This window comes from Macrosteles quadrilineatus, unplaced genomic scaffold (genome assembly GCF_028750875.1).
Source record: "Macrosteles quadrilineatus isolate MER2022 unplaced genomic scaffold, UCM_ALF_1.0 Scaffold_7__1_contigs__length_78375512, whole genome shotgun sequence".
Lineage (NCBI taxonomy): Eukaryota > Metazoa > Arthropoda > Insecta > Hemiptera > Cicadellidae > Macrosteles > Macrosteles quadrilineatus.
The window spans coordinates 39009677-39030008 of record NW_026542600.1 but is presented as its reverse complement, the minus strand read 5'-3'; the positions used below and the strand labels follow the sequence as shown (position 1 = coordinate 39030008).

General features: G+C 34.6%; 1 protein-coding gene across 2 annotated transcripts in view; it reads left to right on the top strand.

Moving 5' to 3' along the window:
• Positions 1-20332, top strand: part of LOC128997973 (Fanconi anemia group J protein homolog) — a 45575-nt gene that overhangs the window by 15763 nt on the left and 9480 nt on the right. Inside the window, exons 6-16 of one of the 2 annotated variants that reach the window (XM_054423847.1) lie at positions 182-244; positions 1465-1529; positions 2300-2466; positions 3295-3387; positions 5770-5872; positions 7605-7823; positions 10874-11044; positions 12265-12420; positions 13028-13213; positions 17211-17271; positions 18781-18950. In XM_054423847.1, coding sequence (XP_054279822.1) covers positions 182-244; positions 1465-1529; positions 2300-2466; positions 3295-3387; positions 5770-5872; positions 7605-7823; positions 10874-11044; positions 12265-12420; positions 13028-13213; positions 17211-17271; positions 18781-18950 — 1454 coding nt within the window. Of the gene's footprint in view, positions 1-181; positions 245-1464; positions 1530-2299; positions 2467-3294; positions 3388-5769; positions 5873-7604; positions 7824-10873; positions 11045-12264; positions 12421-13027; positions 13214-17210; positions 17272-18780; positions 18951-20332 lie in introns of those variants that run through there. The other variant, XM_054423848.1, reaches the window with a different exon arrangement.

Below are 20332 nucleotides of genomic sequence, written 5' to 3'. Positions count from 1 at the left end.
TACGTCTTTTTGTTTGTTTTGAGGGCGCCAGGTACCATTTTTCTTGAGGACGCATCTGCCTTGTGACAGCTAGACCGGCAGCCCCTGGATGAAATAGAGATATCACAACAAAATCTTTCACAGAAAGTATTTCTTATAATCAATATTGAAATTATCTGATTTTGGTCTAATTTTTTGATAGGTCATTCAAGCCCAGTGGCAGATAAAGAAGGAAGGATGGGTGACAAGCAGGAAAAACTACAAGGTAACTATTATTTTATATTTTATACACATTTTTCTTATTTCTTTGCAGTTTGCTTTGAAGCATGCTTGACTTGTGATCCTGCAGCTTTTGCACTCAAATTGCTAAGGGTAACTTGTTTTCATCAATTCACTGGTAACTAACCAAGATTAGGTCAAGGTTTTGCTGTACAAAACACATTAGTACTCATATAACCCCTTACGACTATTATAATACTGGTTGCAACGGAAAAAGATCATATCAGAATAGGCAACGTTTATGAAACATAATAAACACCAAACAGTGCAATGAATGAACATTGAAATAACTGAAAATAAATCTACAGTATTGTTGTATTATATATGTTAAAATAAAACATTGCAATAAATCACACAACAACTCACATTAAATTTAGGCAACCTAATTATAAAATTAATCTGGAAAAGGTTAGCTGTAAACTTTTGTTTATCACATAACATTCTAGACTTCCACTGCTGATTTACTACTGATGAATGTGTAATGTGTTTTTATGCCACACTACACTATTTTGACGAACTTCCCACACAAGGATTTAGTCCAGAAAACAGATGTATGCCGCCAGCTTAATCAAATGGGGTTTCATTACGTACTACTGTACTGTAATGAGTTTTACCGGACACCAACCAGCTAATTTTACTGTAATTTGGAGATGAGTGGTTATAAAAAAAAACATAACCTCTATAACCTCTCTTAGAGGTTATGACTAGTGATTGTTAGTTCTTTAGTTGGTGGTAATATAGGCCTATAAGGATTTGTACAGATCCTGTTCATTTAGTATGGCGTAAACTATCGTACGTCACTCGTCCAAAATGTGTTTACGAAACTCGTCCGGTAAGCACTTATTTTCAGGACTAGTAACGTAATTATACTATTATATTTCATATCTAGCACGTTAAAAAAACACTCGTAAGGTAAACAATTCAGAAAAAAAAACACTCACACAACTAACAAATAATGAAAGCACTAAATGCAGCACAATGACAGTAATGACACAAAACACGGCGGGCCACGGGAACACACAAAAATCGCAAGTAATCAAGCCAAGTTATGATAAGTTTGTGTTAATACTTTGAAAGTACATAAATGTTGTATAGAGTATCTGTACAATTTCATCGGAGTAAAATTGTGTCCTGTTAAAAAAAAAAACCTTAACAGATGTTGTGATTGTGATACTGGATTGGTCCTGAATTTGTGATAATTTACAGGGGAACAGGATAGTTCCGATTGCAATTCAGACGAAGATATCTTCCAGCCCAAAAAGCGATCGAAAGTATGTTTAGCGATAAAATATTTACAATAACACTATTAACCATTGCAATTGAGAACTGAGTTATCTTTAATTATTTTATTTGTCAATTGGTCTCATATTTTCATTTTAATAGTGAAATATTATATATTATGTCAAATGTTTTTGAAAGGATTGCAAACATTTTTGGGATGTGTGGCTCTGTAAATTTTTGATTTTCCATTATTAAAATTCAAACCCCAAAGAAATTGAAATTGTTTTTCTTGATTCATTGCAAAAATCAATGATGTATATTTATATTTTTAAATGAAACATATATTTTAGTATACAGAAATATTCTTGAATAATAATCACCATGATACAATTTGTTGTATTATTTACGAGCTGCACTCTTCAGTTGTTTTATTCAAATTAATTCACTGGCTCGATAACTTCCACTTAAATAACATAGAATAGATTAAAGTAAACCTATTTAGTTTTGGTTCATGACATTTTACAAAAATTCACATGAATTTAGAAACATCAAAATGAGATAACAGTTGTAGATCCTCCTTTATAAGGCATAATGAAATTAATTTTCTGATAGAACATAAAACTATATTAGTAATTTACTAATTACAGTTGTAAAATTCAACACAGGCTTTGAAAAAAAAAACTGCCAATGAGACTTCTTAAATTGTCTAATTGATTAAAGCTGTAAATATATTTGGATATGTAATTGTTACTATACAAAGGAATTTATAAAAAATCATCTGCTTTTTTAAATCTTATCTATATATTCAAAACTAAATCAGTTACAGAAAATGGATACATCAGATGAGTTATCAAAAAAATTAAACTCTAGTAATTTACTACCTAAAGAAAAAGGTTCAATTTTACAAGAAAATAATCTGGATCCTATGAAAGATGAAAGAAAAGGAGATATGGTCGACCCATTTGATGAGGAACCAAAAAAATTTAAGTAAGTTATCAAGTTTTATAATAATTTAATCCTTTACAAAAAAATCTATATATAAATTGTCATTTGTCATAGTTCAGGCCTGAGTTAAATAGGGCCACAATTTAACCCTAAGACATCTGTACCCCTCCAACTCAAACCTTCCTTTTCCAAATTCTCTAACCCTGGAACTCGTTAAGCCCCATGTGAAGTGCCCTAAAAATCCGAAGTTAGTCTATTCATGGAACCAGCTAACATGTTTGCTCTCGGAATTTGCAAACCCCTGCTAAAGCTGGCCTGGTCTGGTGAGCTTCTACTTCTAAGGACAGAACTGGCTAACTGGCAGAACTTCTCAACTGTTAATGAGTAGCCTCCTTGCGCACCACTTAATGGGAGCTAAAGACGATGAATAGTGACTATTGATGACCAAAAGGGACATTCCTATGTTGTAATTGATCGCATAATGTTGTATTTCTCGAATTGATGGAATGAACAAATTAATTAATTATTTTAAGATTTAAAGTACCTAACTATATGTTTCGACGTATGTTCACTATTATTGTTATAATTTTATTAGTTTTGGTAATGTAGTATTTTCATATTTGATTATCAGTTTACGAGCTCAGATATTTCGTTTGATAATGCTATAGAAATTTATAAGATTACACCTTTACTGGCCTAAGTTGTTTTTTGTCAAATAAATAAAAGGTTAAAATACCTGATTGTCACCTTGTGGTCCAAAGTATTGTCCTTGTGGATTACAGGATTATGTACATTTCGGCACGAGCGCCATCGACGGATCCATATAAGAACTAGTAACTAATCGCTTACACAAGACCGTTATTTTTGCAGGCCTCCAATAATATACTATGGAACTAGAACTCACAAACAAATTGCTCAAGTTGTTGACCAGTTAAAGAAAACCAGCCATGCAAAAGATATCCGGTGAGTAAAATTACGTCTTAAAGTAATTTAAATGGAAATGTGAAGCGATAAGGTAAGTAAAGCTTAGTTTTGATATCCTGTAGTTGACAGTTCAACACTTTGACGTGTTTACAATAGTCATAGACCGATATCATTGTCTACATTTTACTGTCAGTGACAGATTATAAGAAAGAATCAGTTAACCAAACAACCCCAATCACCAGTTGTTTGTGATCGACTTTCTACTGTACAATCTAAACTTTAGATAAGTGTCGATACCAACATTTATTGATTTTAGATACTGATACCTGAAATATCAGTTCTTGATACTGATACCATTTTTTATTTTACAGAATTTTAATATCAAAACACCAATTATTACTCGCAAACAGGAGACCATCTTGCAGGATCCCGGCAAAATCATAAACATCTCCCACATTTGTGTAGGTATTATTATTGTCTTCCATGATCGCAGCAAAATCATAAACATCTCCCACATTTGTGTAGATGTTATTATTGTCTTCCACGATCGCGGCAAAATCATAAACATCTCCCACATTTGTGTAGATATTATTATTGTCTTCCATGATCGCGGCAAAATCATAAACATCTCCCAAATTTGTGTAGATATTATTATTGTCTTCCAATATCGCGGCAAAATCATAAACATCTCCCACATTTGTGTAGATATTATTATTGTCTTCCATGATCGCGGCAAAATCATAAACATCTCCCACATTTGTGTAGATATTATTATTGTCTTCCACAATCGGAGCAAAATCATAAACATCTCCAACATTTGTGTAGATATTATCATCGTGTTCCACGATCGCGGCTAAATCATAAACATCTCCCACATTTGTGTAGATATTATTATTGTCTTCCATGATCGCGGCAAAATCATAAACATCTCCCACATTTGTGTAGATATTATTATTGTCTTCCATAATCGCAGCAAAATCATAAACATCTCCCACATTTGTGTAGATATTATTATTGTCTTCCATGATCGCGGCAAAATCATAAACATATCCCACATTTGTGTAGATATTATTATTGTCTTCCATGATCGCGGCAAAATCATAAACATCTCCCACATTTGTGTAGATATTATTATTGTCTTCCATGATCGCGGCAAAATCATAAACATCTCCCACATTTGTGTAGATATTATTATTGTCTTCCATGATCGCGGCAAAATCATAAACATCTCCCACATTTGTGTAGATATTATTATTGTCTTCCATGATCGCGGCAAAATCATAAACATCTCCCACATTTGTGTAGATATTATTATTGTCTTCCATGATCGCGGCAAAATCATAAACATCTCCCACATTTGTGTAGATATTATTATTGTCTTCCATAATCGCAGCAAAATCATAAACATCTCCCACATTTGTGTAGATATTATTATTGTCTTCCATGATCGCGGCAAAATCATAAACATATCCCACATTTGTGTAGATGTTATTATTGTCTTCCATGATCGCGGCAAAATCATAAACATCTCCCACATTTGTGTAGATATTATTATTGTCTTCCATGATCGCGGCAAAATCATATACATCTCCCACATTTGTGTAGATATTATTATTGTCTTCCACAATCGGAGCAAAATCATAAACATCTCCAACATTTGTGTAGATATTATCATCGTGTTCCACGATCGCGGCTTAATCATACACATCTCCCACATTTGTGTAGATATTATCTTCGTTTTCTACGATAGTGTCAAAATTATAATCATCTCCTGCAGTCACACAAACATTATTGTCCTCATTCGCGATCACGGCGAAGACATGAACTTTTTGATCACACGCTCTTTGCAGACGTTTCAGGTATCGGTATCGGCATCGATTCTTGAAGATTGATTCTCGATACCGATACCAATGTCCAAGAATCGATGGTATCGAGAAATGACACATGTTACACTAATAACCTATTTAAAGAGCATGCACTATTAGTATTGGCTTAGAAACATTAGCCTTTGAGCATAGCTGGTTTAATGATCAGAATGTTGAAGTTTTGTCTTGGAGGCCATTGTCCTGTCAATCTGAAATGGCTATTTGCTATGTGATTTTGCCATCATTTGCTAGTTTGTATTAAACTTTCAACTGAAGATCCACCTCCCTAAATAACAAAATAGGATATTTTTCTCTGATAAATCTTCTTCAGAAAAGAGCAGTGCGGTAAATGTAAAGTTTTTTAATACTGTAAAATGATGGATTCGGAAAAAAATTGACGCCCTCACTTAAACTTTTTTGACCCATCCCCTTTGACCCCTTGGAGTTTTAACAATACTTTTTGTTTTTACCAATTCATATTTGTTTTTGGCTGTTCATGATTTCTAGCATTGTAAAATTTGTCATTATAATAATGATTGGATTGAATATTCAACAGAATGGCAATTCTAGCATCACGGGACTTCACTTGTGTAAACCCTACTGTGAAGGGCAAACCTCGAATCGCTGACCTCTGCAGGGAATGTATTGATCCTGCATTTGTGAGTAATAATTTTAAAACTTATCAATTGACTACGTAAATCATTAGGTTCATTATGGTTGGTGTACTGTATCAGGAAAGATAGTTTTTGGAAATTTTTGTCAAACTTGCATGATGTTGAGAAAATTAAGGAACTTTAGCATTACAGTAAAAGAATTGTTAAAAAAATGACAATTATTGTTTTCATTAGTGATGGTCAAAACCAGAAATTTCGAATCTCAAAACCGAAACCGAAACTTTTAAAATCGAATCCCGAATCTCAAAACCTAAACTCGAAACTTTTTTACTTAGCTGGTTACAAAGGTCAAGGATACAAGAAATACAGGTAATAATAACATTTTAAGTATGCAATCAAAACTAAAAGAGATCGACTCCCGACCCTGACATAACATAAATATGTAACTGATAATCTTAAAACACAAAAAAACATAATTTTTTATAAACAACCAACATTAAAATAAATTAAACTCCTAACACCAACATGAATATGAATATTAGATTAATTAGAACATAAAGCGGTCAATATTTCTTTGGGTTTAATAAATATTGATATGAAACTGAATCGCACATCTTTCTAGTTATAGTATTTAAGATAGCTTTTGAAGTTCAGATTAGCCTACAATATTTGTTTCATTACTGTTAATGGTGATGTTTGTCTATTGCTACGAGCTTGTGAGGAACAGTGTTAAAAACAATAATAATGACAAAATAATTTCAGCAGTTTCAAAAAACACTGCAAAATTCTACAATTTTGAAACTTTTGAATCTCGAAACTCGGTGATCCAATCTCAAAATTCGGTGATCCAATCTCGAAACCGAAACTTTTCCAAAGTTTTGATGGTTTTGAGATTTGAGATTTGGTTTTGACACATCACTAGTTTTCATACCTTAAAATTATGAGAGAAAATGGAAAAGTGACATTGGTTTTTAATAAATCATGTATTTTGTCAAAACATAAGATATAGAACAGCAATTGTTTACTTACTTAGTGAACAATGGAGCGCGTTCTGGGAACACTAACTGGTGTACAAAAAGCACCGTTCTGGGAAACTGGTGAGTTAACCTAGCAGACATCTATTTCCTCCACCGGTGCAAGATTCATGCACCGGAGAAATTGTACGGTGCATAATGCACCGGCGGCGTCTGATTGGTCAGTTTTTTGGAACAGCTATGCAGCTACAGCAAGAAATAGAGCTAAAGCTGTCCATAGAATAATGTTCAATTGTTTATCAGTTTGATAGGTTATATTACGTAATAAGTGAAAATTCTATTCTTTTTATGGGGTTATATTACATAACATGTGAATATTTTTAATTTAATTTATTCTGTGAGGGTAAGTTTGTTTGATTTCAATATTATAAAGTAAATGGTACGTTGATGTGTAAATTGCAATCCGATGTGTACTGTAAACCGGTGACTAACTGTTCTGGCATACCAAGACTCTTGCCCCGAGGCGGTACTGGTGAGTCCCAGAACGCGTCCATTGATGGTTTCTGGAATATAAGGCATTTTCTTTAATATATAACACATGAAAGTTCAAATCATAGATATTTTTAAGGAAAAAGGTTACTGATTATTTTTATTACTGATTGTTATTTTATAACTAGTTTATATCCTGCTCAAACAAACTGTCATAGTGTCACAATTTTTGTTTGTGATGTACATGTAAACATGCAAAAACTTGTAGTATCTTGTCTATTATATACTGTAAATGATTAGAAAATATATTTCAGAATATCGGATGTACTTACTACCACGGAGCAACTAAAATGGGGAACCATAAAAGCATCTTAGATTTAGGAGTTCCTAGAGTGTTTGACATAGAGGATATAGTTGCTGTGGGCACCAGAAGAAGAGTGTGTCCTTACTTCACATTACGGAACATTGTCAAGACCTCGGACATTGTTTTTTGTCCTTACAATTACCTGATACATCCTGATATGAGATCGTCGGTGAGTTTTTAATACCGATACAATTTTTAGATTAGTTAACTGCTGATTGTTATCCAACTCTTGTTATCCTCTGAGGCTTAAACAATAGATTTTAATATTTTTTAAACATTACAGTAAATCCAAGATTAAACAAAATAAAGAGGGCAAAACCGATTCAAATAATCAATTTTTTGGGTTAATTAATGGTAGGACTTTCAAGACTATGTATATTCAAATAGATCTGCAACATTAGTTTTTATGTTGCTTTAATTGCAGTCATCTTAAAATCTACTACTGTATACATAACATCTTTATTTTAAAATAATCAACAGTTGTTTTGGGCTTTATCTACCAGTATTTTTGAATTAGAGATCCATGTGCAGTTTACAGCAGGACGAATATCTGGGAAAGGGAAACAATACCAGAAGAATGGAATCAAGGAGTACTCATAAACCCTCCAAAGAAAGGAGATCTGACAGACTGCAATAATTGGAGGGGAATCACACTGTTGCCAACCTGCAGTAAAATTCTTTCAAGAATAATTCTCAACAGAATTCGGAGACCCGTTGAAGAAGTCCTTCGTGAAGAACAAGCAGGATTCAGGGAATCTCGATCGACAACAGACCACATCAACACTTTGAGAATAATCATTGAACAGTTTGTAGAGTATCAAGCTTCATTATATGTAGTTTTCGTGGACTTTGAAAAGGCCTTCGATTCGGTCAGTAGGAGGAAGATGTGGGCTGCAATGGAAGCTTTTGGAATTCCTCACAAAATCATAAGGCTCACACAAAAGATGTATGATGGATACATTTGCCAGGTGGAACACGCTGGGAGCCTCTCAGAACCAATAACAGTGGAGCCTGGAGTAAAGCAGGGGTGCCTCTTGTCACCAACATTGTTTATAATGACGCTTGATTGCATGCTTCGGAAGGCAACAAATAGAAACCGAGGCATAAGGTGGGGGTTGCATGGCCGCCAAGAAGAACTGGATTTTGCAGACGACTTATCTCTTCTTGCAGAAAGCTTCCGTGACATTGAAATGAAACTAAATGATCTCCGTGTAGAAGCTTCAGATGTTGGGCTTAAAACAAACGGAAGGAAGACTATGGAAATGCGTATAAATGCACGTAACAATCAAGTCTTGCAGCTACATAACAAAGACATTGAGAGCGTAACTGAGTTTTGTTACCTTGGTAGCATGGTAGGACTGGATGGAGGAACAGACCTAGATATCAAAAGCAGAATTAGGAAGGCCAAGGGAGCGTTTGCCCTGTGTGGACATCAAGGCAGATTCTGCGAAAGACAAAATTAAGACTGTTCAATTCCAATGTCATGTCTGTCTTGCTATATGGCTGTGAGACCTGGAAGATTAACAACACAGCAGTGCAAAGCCTACAAGCATAATACAGTAGACCCCCTCTTAACCGACCCTAATGGGACCGGACCTAGGTCGGATGATTCAAAAGGTCGGATAAAACGGGCAATCCCTAAAATCATAACATAATAAAGTGCTATTCATTTGGAATTATATAATCATTATTTTGAAGTCATACTTGCATTATTTATAAAATAAACTACTCATATCTCCTTTTTCATATTGATATAAATGTCACAAATAAACACAAAACACGGTTAAGTCAAATAGGCCTACTTTCAGTGGAATATATTATAATACTAGGCAAGAGTCAATAAAATTCCTATTTTAATAACTTTACTACTGTAATGTATTAATTAATGCTTTCCAAATACATCGTAATACAGTAAAGAACCTTTTGTCGTCATTAAAGATACAAGCGACCATTTTGTTACAAGATAGGACGTTTATTTATAGCCTCTCACTGGAGGCTCGAGGCACAAAAACTATCTTGACCTTGTAGTTGTTAACACCCCTTCCCTGCCCTCCCTACAAGTTGCGTTGTTTGTTTACTCCAGCGATAAGATAATCAGTTCTCAAAATCGTAACGCACTTTATGATGTTATAAATTTGCCGCACAGATAACAAATCAGATCAGATGTGCTCGAGCTACGAACGATGATGACAAACTGACAATAGGTTATGCTATATTTTTTGTGATCATCACAAAATAACTTATTGTTAGTCATATCCTGTGGAGATAAGCGATAAGATAGTTCAGTTCTCATTGCCCAGCGTGGGAGCGGAAATGCCGAGATTCCTAGAAAGCGGCGGTTAAACCGAGCTGCTCTCAAAGCAAGGTCGGTTAAAACAAACTGTATTATTTTACGATCAAAGGCGGATAATCCGATTATCGGTTAATACGAGGTCGGTTAAGAGGGGGTCTACTGTAATATGTCAATAGGTGCCTGCGGTACATTTTGAAAATCTGGTGGCCTAATGTAATAAGAAACGAAGATCTTTGGATGATAACTAAGCAAGAACCAATCAAAAAGATTATCACCAGAAGAAGGTGGAGATAGATTGGCCATACATTGAGAAGGCCGCAGAGCTGTATAGCAAGACAGGCACTAGACTGGAATCCGCAGGGAAACAGAAAGCGGGGCAGACCAAAATCAACATGGAGAAGAACCATAGAAAGAGACCTAGCAAGAAGACAGATGACGTGGAGACAGGCCAAGGCACTTGCTGAGGATCGAGACGGGTGGCGGGATTTTGTCGAGGCCCTATGTTCCACCTAGGAACTCACGGAAATAAGTCAAGTCAAAGTTACAGCAGGACATCTTAAATTAAACTTCAAACTCCTCGTGGGGTTTAAATTGTAATTATTCTTTGAAAATGCATTACAAAAATTGTACAGTGATTAAATAAAAATAAATAATATAAAGACATTATGAGTGCTTGAAGTTCTTACTCAAAAATGAACATTTTGTGTAAACATGTTCTTTTTGGCACATGCTGTTGGCCTTTCAAGTAATAAAGTGTTTGGGTTGTGCAGTACCACTGGCCACCGAAACAGCTGAGATAATAGATATGAAATTATCTGAGCTGGTTTGTAATAGATCAGTATGGCCATCTGACCAACATGACCTATCCCTTTAGAACATATAGGGCTAAAATAAAGCTATTAACTGGATGAAATATGTCCTTGTAGATGAACATAAATCTTCAAGGCTCAATCGTCATTTTGGATGAGGCCCACAACATTGAAGATATCTGTCGAGATACGGCAAGTTTATCGCTCAAATCAGACAGCGTTGCTGCTGCAATCAAGGAGTGTAGAGAACAGCAAAAGCATCACATGCCAGAAGAATATAGAGCCATTGTAAGTTGTCATTTACTGATATTTCTGTAAATAGTTCATGTTCAGTTGTTATGTACCACAAAAACTAGATATCTGTTTCTTTCTCTGTGGCCTGAAGCTGTCACTGCTTCTTGTCACCCCTTACCGCCCAATCTTTCAGGTGCTCAGATATTGGGTTTTCTTATTTATTTTTTTCTCATTCTCCAATTAATTAACATTATTATTTGGCAGATAGTGTTATCTTTCTTTCCTAAATAATTTTCAAAACTAGAATTTGTTCTGAGTGTTTGCAAGAGGCAAGTTTTTGACCCCCTTACGCCTCTTTTACTCAGTCGAGTACAATTGTGGTGTCCACCAATTGTGGTCACATCTGACCCTTTGTGATTCTCTGCAACTTTTATGCAAAACACTGCAGCTATGTTCCACCATAGTAACCACACAATGGTTCTATACAACTCTGTAACAGCTGTAAGTCATTTTTAATTCCATGGTGGGTAAGCCTCTGGATCGTAAATTGCAATATAAAATGGTTTATGTTACCCTTTGCGTCATACGATCCATGTTGTAGTTAGCATCAACTACAGCTGTTTCATGCCGCTGTGGCACATCTTTAGGTTGTGGAACGTTAGATGAAAAGCGCTTTCACCCGTAGATGAATTTGTCAAGATGTATAATGTCTATTATACACGAAAAAAAAAAATTAAATGACACAAATTTACAAACCATTCCAAGTGACACACACGAGACAGGCGCCGGTGGATGCTGTGTCATGACTCAAGTCTCATGTGTTCGTCACTTGGAAAGGTTTGTAAATTTGTGTCATTTAAATCTTGTTTTTCGTGTATAGTAGGTATTATATATCTTGAGAAATTCATCCACGGATGAAAGTGCTTTTTATCTAACGTTCTGACAACCTGAAGATCTGCCCCAGCGGCATGAAACAGCTGTAGTTGATGCCAACTACAACACAGATCGTTTGACCCAAAAAGGCAACATAAACCATTTTATATTTCTTATTTATAAACACCGCATGGATTTTCTTCAGACAAATTTAATGAAACTCCACTGTCCCCATCAGTAGTGGAATCGTGTAATACCCAAATAGTGTTTGGTATTCTTAATACTTTTAATTGTAATTATGTTGCTTTAATCAATTTAAATTGTTTACTGCATGGTTTACTAAGCTACTTAGCTCAGGAGGAACCATTTTACTTGATCTCAGTTTAACAGTGTTTATGCAGGAGGATTATCTAGTTAAACTAGAACACTTCATAGCTTCTGAAGGACCAAAGTGTAATTACAATAACGATGGATCAGATGTTACTTGGCCTGGGTTTGCTTTTATAGAAAGGCTGCATGATGCAGGCATAACGTTGGATGCCTATAACGTAATGTTGGTAAGTATACTAAGAATTGTGTTTTAGTACTTAATCTTATAAATTAAAGCCAAACCTCAAGTTAGTAATATTAGTTGATTTTAACACAAATAAAAGGTAATATGGATGTTTGGATTCTCGATACAAACAATTCTTGGACATATGGTGTCGAAAACAGATTGTCAAAATTGATGTTGATACCTAATAGTAGTAGTAGTAGGTAGTGGACAGGACAACTAAAATTAAAGTTGTAGACATTAATTTTGTCATCACGGTAAACAGATTTCATTTACCAAAACTATTTGATCCAGAATCAAGATGCAATGTCTTGAACAATTGTTATGAATAGTTTAAGTTTTGATCCTAAAGTATAATCTGTCTGTTGTAAATCAATTTCAAAACTTTTTAACTTTGTCCATAGCTTGTTTTTGTACGGTTTTTAATGGGGTGGTGAATTTTCTTTGTAAGCTTGTTATACCACTACTGTATTAAATTTTAGCCAAGACAGAGATTTCCAAAATATTTATAATTATTCCAGTAAAAGACTCATGGTCTAAAATTTTAAATTTTAAATCAAAAGGCAGGCTTAAAATTCTTATATTTGACTGTTTAAAAAAATATTTTTTAGGAAAATGTGAATAGAATAGAACAAGCAAAGTCAGAAGATCCTGAGGCCAATGCAGCTCTGGGTGGGACAGTCAAAACAGTTTGTTCCGAGATAAAATGCTGCTTCAAGCATCTTTACATGCCAGAAAACAAGATGAAATTTCAAGCCTGCTTTGTTAGGGAAGTAGGCTTCAAGCAAACACTACCGGTAAGTAGTTTTAGACGTTGTTTAAAATTTATGTTTTTTTTCAGAATTACTAATTAGTATTCACTTTCCCAGTTGTAGAAACGTGTAGTTTGCTTTCGCTGCGAATTCACATTTAAAAATAAACCTGAGAAATTAAACTCATACCAATAGGCAGACAAAGACTTGTATTAGTTTTGTAAAATAAACAAATCATAATTAGTCCAGTGCAATTAGACAAAAAATGACCTTGACCCGGACAAAATTGATAACAGGCTGAAAATTGGTGGAAACGTTCATAACAATGTCCTGAGTGGCCCACACAAAGTCCCAAGAAATCCCAGTTGGGGAACGGCCGCCATCTTGAAAAAACTTCCGCCATCTTGGAAATTTAGATTTTTTGCAGTATCTTTTGAAGTAATTGTCCCAAAGACATTATTTATGTCCCAAATTAAGCGTTTTGAACTCATGTATGAGGGTAATATATAATTAAAGAGTTTAATACGTTCTAAGCATAAATATTATTTATATTATTAGCCTAAAAATATATCTATAATAATTATATAAATTTACAAATTAAAGCTTTTTCTCTTTTGTTCTTAATAGACTTCTTAAAGCCATTAACCCTTTCGAAATTTCTTGCAACCTACTATGCTTAGTCTTTGGAATTGGTTAAATACGGGGAGAATAACAAGTCAAGACCACCCCCTCTAATATTTTTCTTATTAAATATACAGAAATATCCTTTTGGTGGTCTTGCAATCTTAGTAGGAAGTTTCATTTAATAATTTTGAAATTTTTGAGTGTCCCTCAAAAGGGGGAATTTCGGAGGTAACTCAAAAATATTAAAGTGAATCCTATTCAAGTGACACCTCATCTTGAAGTGTTTACAAAAACTTAAAGAATGGTGAAAACCAGAATTTGCTATCTCTTCTCTATCTAAAATGGTAGCCCGTCAAAAGTTTAATGACTATGACATTACTATTACATTAATTTTCTTGTGCAATAAAAATTAATTTCCCTCCCTCTAATTTGTTCCTAAGTAAATATTACAGAGTAATCCTTTTGGTGGTCATGCAACCTTAGCAGGAAGTTTCATTTTATGATTTTAAAATCTTTGAGTATTCTCCTCTGTCCAAAATGGTAGCCATTACAATTACGAACCAATATTACTACTGATTTTCCATAATGTTTGACGGGCTGCCATTTTGGTTAAAGATGAAATAGCAAACCCTCCATGCATCAATACATCCATGCATCGTGGTGCAATTAAGACCATAAGGGTTGTTGTACTGTTTCCATGAATCCATTCCAACCTGGACTTGGTTTGTTACTCAGTTGGTAGTTAATGAGCCATAGGGTGTCAGCAAGACAAGCATCTACAACTATTTTTGGTTTGGAAAGGGATATACTGACAACTCCCAACACTACGAAAGATGTCCCAGGCTTAGGCAGACGTTGGTAAGGTGTCAATGGCTGAAAGCCATGAGATAGAAGGACACTTTTTGCTTTTGGGATTGTAGATCGTGGTACAGGAGCATTTGCATTGACACATTTCGACTGGTGATATCCACTCAATGCCACCAATGGCGTGAAGAGTTCCATGTCCATCAAGTGTTTTAAAGTTGTAATCCGCGTTGTTGAAAACATACTGAACGTAAGTTCCGTAATTTATTGAAGGTAAGACATTATCAGCTATCGAAGTCTCATAATTGACGACCTTCTTGTATGTCGAGCAAACTCCGAGCTACGATAGAATGTCTAACGGCAACTTCGAGCCATACCGTCTGTGAAGCTCGAGCAGCAGGGGCAATATGAAAATCGTGGTCTATAGCTGCAGCAATATTACCTATTGCATGAGCTATATTAGTTGTCTCCTCTTTAAAGCTTTATCATCGTTAATTGGATATTATATTTATATTTAACCAATTCCAAAGACTAAGCATTGTGGGGTGCAAGAAATTGCAATAGGGTTAATGGCTTAAACAAGTCCATTACGAAAAAAATAGAAAAAGCTTATTTTGTATATTTATATTAATTATTTAAGATGGAAACGCCCCTATGAGCGTATTTTACCCAAACATGAGTGAAGGATGAGTAGGATGAGTGGCGCGATCTTGTGGTCTTGTTAGTGACTAAGGCCGACATGTTCCTTAGACACAGATGTTAATTAATATCCCATACAGCAAATGGCAATTAAGGGACCTACAGTTTATAGTGGAATCCGAACCACATTTTTTCCTTGTAATTAACGAATTGGTCTAATTATTAGGATAGTACTGCGGATAGTCGTAGTACTCACTAGTGCGGACGTTAATCCACACCAGGGAGCATCGCATCCACCGTGCATGACTATAAATATCCACAATTCGTATAAAAGGGGGGACATAACCGTATCTATATCATTATTATAGATATTTTTTAGGTTAATATAAATAAAATGAATGCTTAGAACATAATAAACTCTTTAATTATATATTATCCTCATACATAAGTCCAAAACGTTTAATTTGAGACATAAATAAGGTCTTTCGGACATTTACTTCAAAAGATATAGCAAGAAATCTAAATTTCCAAGATGGCGGAAGTTTTTTCAAGATGGCGGCCGTTCCCCAACTGGGATTTCTTGGGACTTTGTGTGGGCCACTTAGGACATTGTTTTGAACATTTCCACCAATTTTCAGCCTGTTATCAATTTTGTCTGGGTCATAACCTAATTGCACTGGACTAAATTACTTTGGAGGTTTAGCACCACAAAACATATGATATACGAGTAATCTTTAAAAAATATATTTATTTGTGATGCAGTTAATATAGCAGTTATATTTATTTGAGCATATTTAAAATTCCTACCATATTTGAAGAAGCCGTTGTGTATGGTGCTGATGTACCATTTTCATATTCACCATGGTTTGGATTAATGATTATCTGGTTTTTGATGTGGGAACAATAGTTCTGAAATTACTTGTTAAAAAGTATTTTTGATTATAACTTAAAATACATGATTTTATTCCCAATCGTGAAAATAATTTAACCATAACTTAGACAAACAGGTTGAACAGTGTAGAGTAAACTCAGAACAGTGCTCAAAAGTTGGGTTGTGTGAGATAACTTCTTTAGCTATTACACTGTTTGCAATTTAAATTGCACAGGATGGGGCAATGAGAACTATACAATTTATTTTTGCTACCAAATCAAGAATCATGATGATTAATATTGCAACAATGAGTGAAAAGCTTTGCTCATAAACAAAATTGAACGATAGAATTTTAGTAAACATGGCGTTTTGAAATCCTGAACATCGTGCTTTTGGTGTGAACACATTTTTATTTTTTTTATGATGATTCTTTTAAAAACACTTATATTGTTTAGGAAGCTTTTCAATTTTGATCGAAGCGGGGCTGTTCTGAGTCAGTCAACTATAGGGAACAGGGTATCATTATTTAGAAGAACGGCGCCAACACAAAAAAGATTGGTGGAAGCCATAAAACTGTTAGCACACCAGCCAATGTGGAGAGAGTATGAGCCGCAGTCACTCAGTCCAAAGAGGTCCGCCAGGAAGCAGTCCTTAGCACTTTGAATTTCTATGAGATCTCTTGGAAGGATCTTGCATCAATATCTCAATTTCTTCCCCTACAAGATATAAGATGCCGTCTTGAACTCAGGCACAGAATCGCCGAAGAGGTTCTAGTGATCTCTTTAAGAAATGCTTGAAAGCGTATTCAACAGTTTTTTCAAATGACTCGAAGAATGTTGACATTTTCAAAGATGTCACTTGAAGGCTTGAAGGAAGTTGTTTTCAAGATATGAAATAATGGCTTATCCAGAAAAAAATGGTAATAAGATTACATGTGCTTTGATGTGTTTTTTAAACCTGTAGTAATGTGAAAATTATAGATTCTGTGTTATTTATAAATTTTATAGTACTCATTGCCTCACCTTGTACTTAAATAGTAGGCCTATTGTTTTGAAATTCTAATCTGTTTTCAAATTAATCAATGCCCAAATTATTGTTTTACAGGACAATTGGTTCTCTAAACACCGAAGAAACTCATCTTCAGGAGAACGAGAGTGGAAATATGGTCAGTACTGATTATGAAATTTATTACATAGTGCTAAATATAAGATAAGAAATACCCCCATGAAGCAAACCTGAGAACTATATGAATTTTTAATTGATTTACTAAATTTGTTTTGAAACATAATAAACCAAAATTGTCTAAAGCAGCATATAGACGGGGACGGTAGGGACAGAAATTTGCTGGCTGCAAGTACTGTCCATTATGTCACTTGCCATATGTTTTCCTATACACCGGGTAAGTACTATCGGCAAGTGACAAAGAAAGAACTTGCAGCCAGTCTGCTTTTAGTAGTGAGTGAATGGTGTCGATACTTGCATTTAATTTGTGTTGAGCATGTCTGATTGTCATGAAGAGTTTTGTCAGCATAGTTAATATGATGTATGTTCCACAATAGTTCGTAATTTTGAAAAATCTCTAAAAACCTAGTGATGTCAATGTCAACACAGCTCCACTTAATGATTTTTTCTTCTCAGCAGGGCCCTTGTCCGACATTTTAAACAAACCCACTGTCACTTCTATGAATACGATCAACTCTGATTTCTCTTGCCACTCTGCTCTACTGGCAGCAGGTAGATGGCAAGTACACGTTTTGACAGGAAAGTTCTGGCCGCCTGTGGTCATGTGACCACCCACGTGACCCACTACTTGCCGCGACCAGGCCAGTAAAATCAAACAGGTTTGAGTTTTCTTGCTGCCAGTAAATACTAGCCGCTGGAAAGGAAAGTACCCCTGTACACAAGGAAAGTATGCAGTAAGTGCAACTGGCAAGTTCTTGCAGCCAGCAACTTGCCGTCTCTACTACTGTCCCGGTCTATACACTGCTTTAGATTCATGTCTAATATAAAAACAATTGACTTAATGATAATTTTAACATTGTACCTCAATGTTCATTGAGTATTCAAACAACTGGTTGAAATGGCTTAATCTATAATTTTACAAAAACGAGGTTAGGTTGTGTGTGACACGACGCGAGGGACTTTTCTTTATTTGCACATAACATTTTTCTTTACCAAAGTAATTTAAAGCTAATGCATGATCACATATCAAAATTATACTTTTAAACTAGGTTCAACATTAAAATATAGAATTGATAAAATAAGTAAATAACTACCAAGCTCAAAATGTAACAATATAGTTAAACTGAACAAATTATATGAACAAATATGAATGATACCAAACAATAAACATACAACGAACGAATCTATGAATTGTATAAACTTTGTACAATTGTTATAACTGTTGCAAAACATGGGTATATAAAATATTGAATTATAAATTGTTTTGTGTTTACGAATTATATAGCTACCATATCAAAATAAAAGAGTCTAACGGTCTAACTCATGAGATATTTATATTTTTAAATATTTATGATAAAAGTTACAGTTCATTATTCTTTTCCAGTTTGGGAGTTGAATTGTATTTCCCATGAATGGAAAACACAGCAGGGTCCAGAATATCCAAAATTAGAACTGAACCTTCCTTAACAATCTACAGTAAGTTTTGTTTAAGGTTTACGAGTTGTGTGTTTGGACCCCTCGTTGGTGTTCAAGGAGCTGTCATCGGCTCGTACAATCATCTTGGCCTCAGGGACGCTCTCACCTTTGGATTCATTTATCACAGAACTTGGAGTCGAGTTCAAACATATTGTCAGAGGAAAGCATGTCGTCCCACCAGAAAACGTAAGTATTTGGAGATGTAGACAAGAACTAGGAAAATTAAAAGTGCATGAATTTTGCTTGCTGTGTGATTAATGTTTTTACTACAATATAAAATATAAACTAAATCATAAAATGAATAAAGGAGAATATATTGGTACATTAGGCCAATGATAAGAAAGCCTGGCAGTGTATGAGATATTTATTAAAGAATTTTAATTTCCAAAATTTATATTATAGGGTATCTACTTAAAACATTGACCTTTTTTAGGCATAGGCATTTTTATTATTTCAATACATTAATTTTTGTTATGCATAGCTATATTTTATAGGACATATTTTTTATTTATTTACCATCCTTACATGACTTAGCAAAAAAAAATTTTTCCTGTTTAATTAATAAATATATATTTATTATGATGGATTTCATCTGTTAAAATAAGTAAAGTTAGTGCCGATTGACAATTAATACTAGCCATTATTTTAAAAGTTTAATTTGGTGCTATGTATGTATAGAATATTTTATGTTTGTAAAAAAAAAACACTTTTCAATTCTTTCAAGATTTAAAAGGGATATAACCTATCTTGGATTATTATCAAACTAAATAGATAAGCAATTTAACATCAATGTACTGATTTATTTCGTTAGAATGTTACAAGTAAAATAACAACTGGAGAAATGCATGACTCTTCTTTTTTGGTCATCAAATTACGTATAAAAAAGGCTGAATTTTCCTAGTGTGGTAAATAGTTATTTGTGCAACTAGTGAGAAAAGTGAGCAATTGACTCACTCGAGAGAAATCCTTACTCACGAGCCGTAGGCGAGTGAGGAATGGTTTCTCGAGTGAGGCAATTGTTCTTTGAACTCGAGTTGCACATTATACTTTTCCTACAGTTACCATAAAACAAAAACATTTGTGAAGAAACATGAACAAACATAACCTATTTTTACACAGAAGTGAACTTTTAATATAACATTTAATGTGAAGTGACAAATACAACAGTACAACAGCTGACCAGCTGATTTACAGCCAGTGCTGCCAACGTATTTCGCGCGCATACGACGTTGCCTGCATGTTACGCGCTCACTTTTTCGTGCCTTCACGTTGCAAATCTGGAGTGAGACAAAGTAATTAGAGTGAGACAATGTTAACATTGTCTCACTGGTGAGCGAATTGGCCACTTTGCTTTCTCAAATCAGTGAGAGAACATGTACATTGTTAGGTAACTGTAGGAAATAGTTATTTGTGCAACTAGTGAGAAAAGTGAGCAATTGACTCACTCGAGAGAAATCCTTACTCACGAGCCGTAGGCGAGTGAGGAATGGTTTCTCGAGTGAGGCAATTGTACTTTGAACTCGAGTTGCACATTAGACTTTTCCTACAGTTACCATAAAACAAAAACA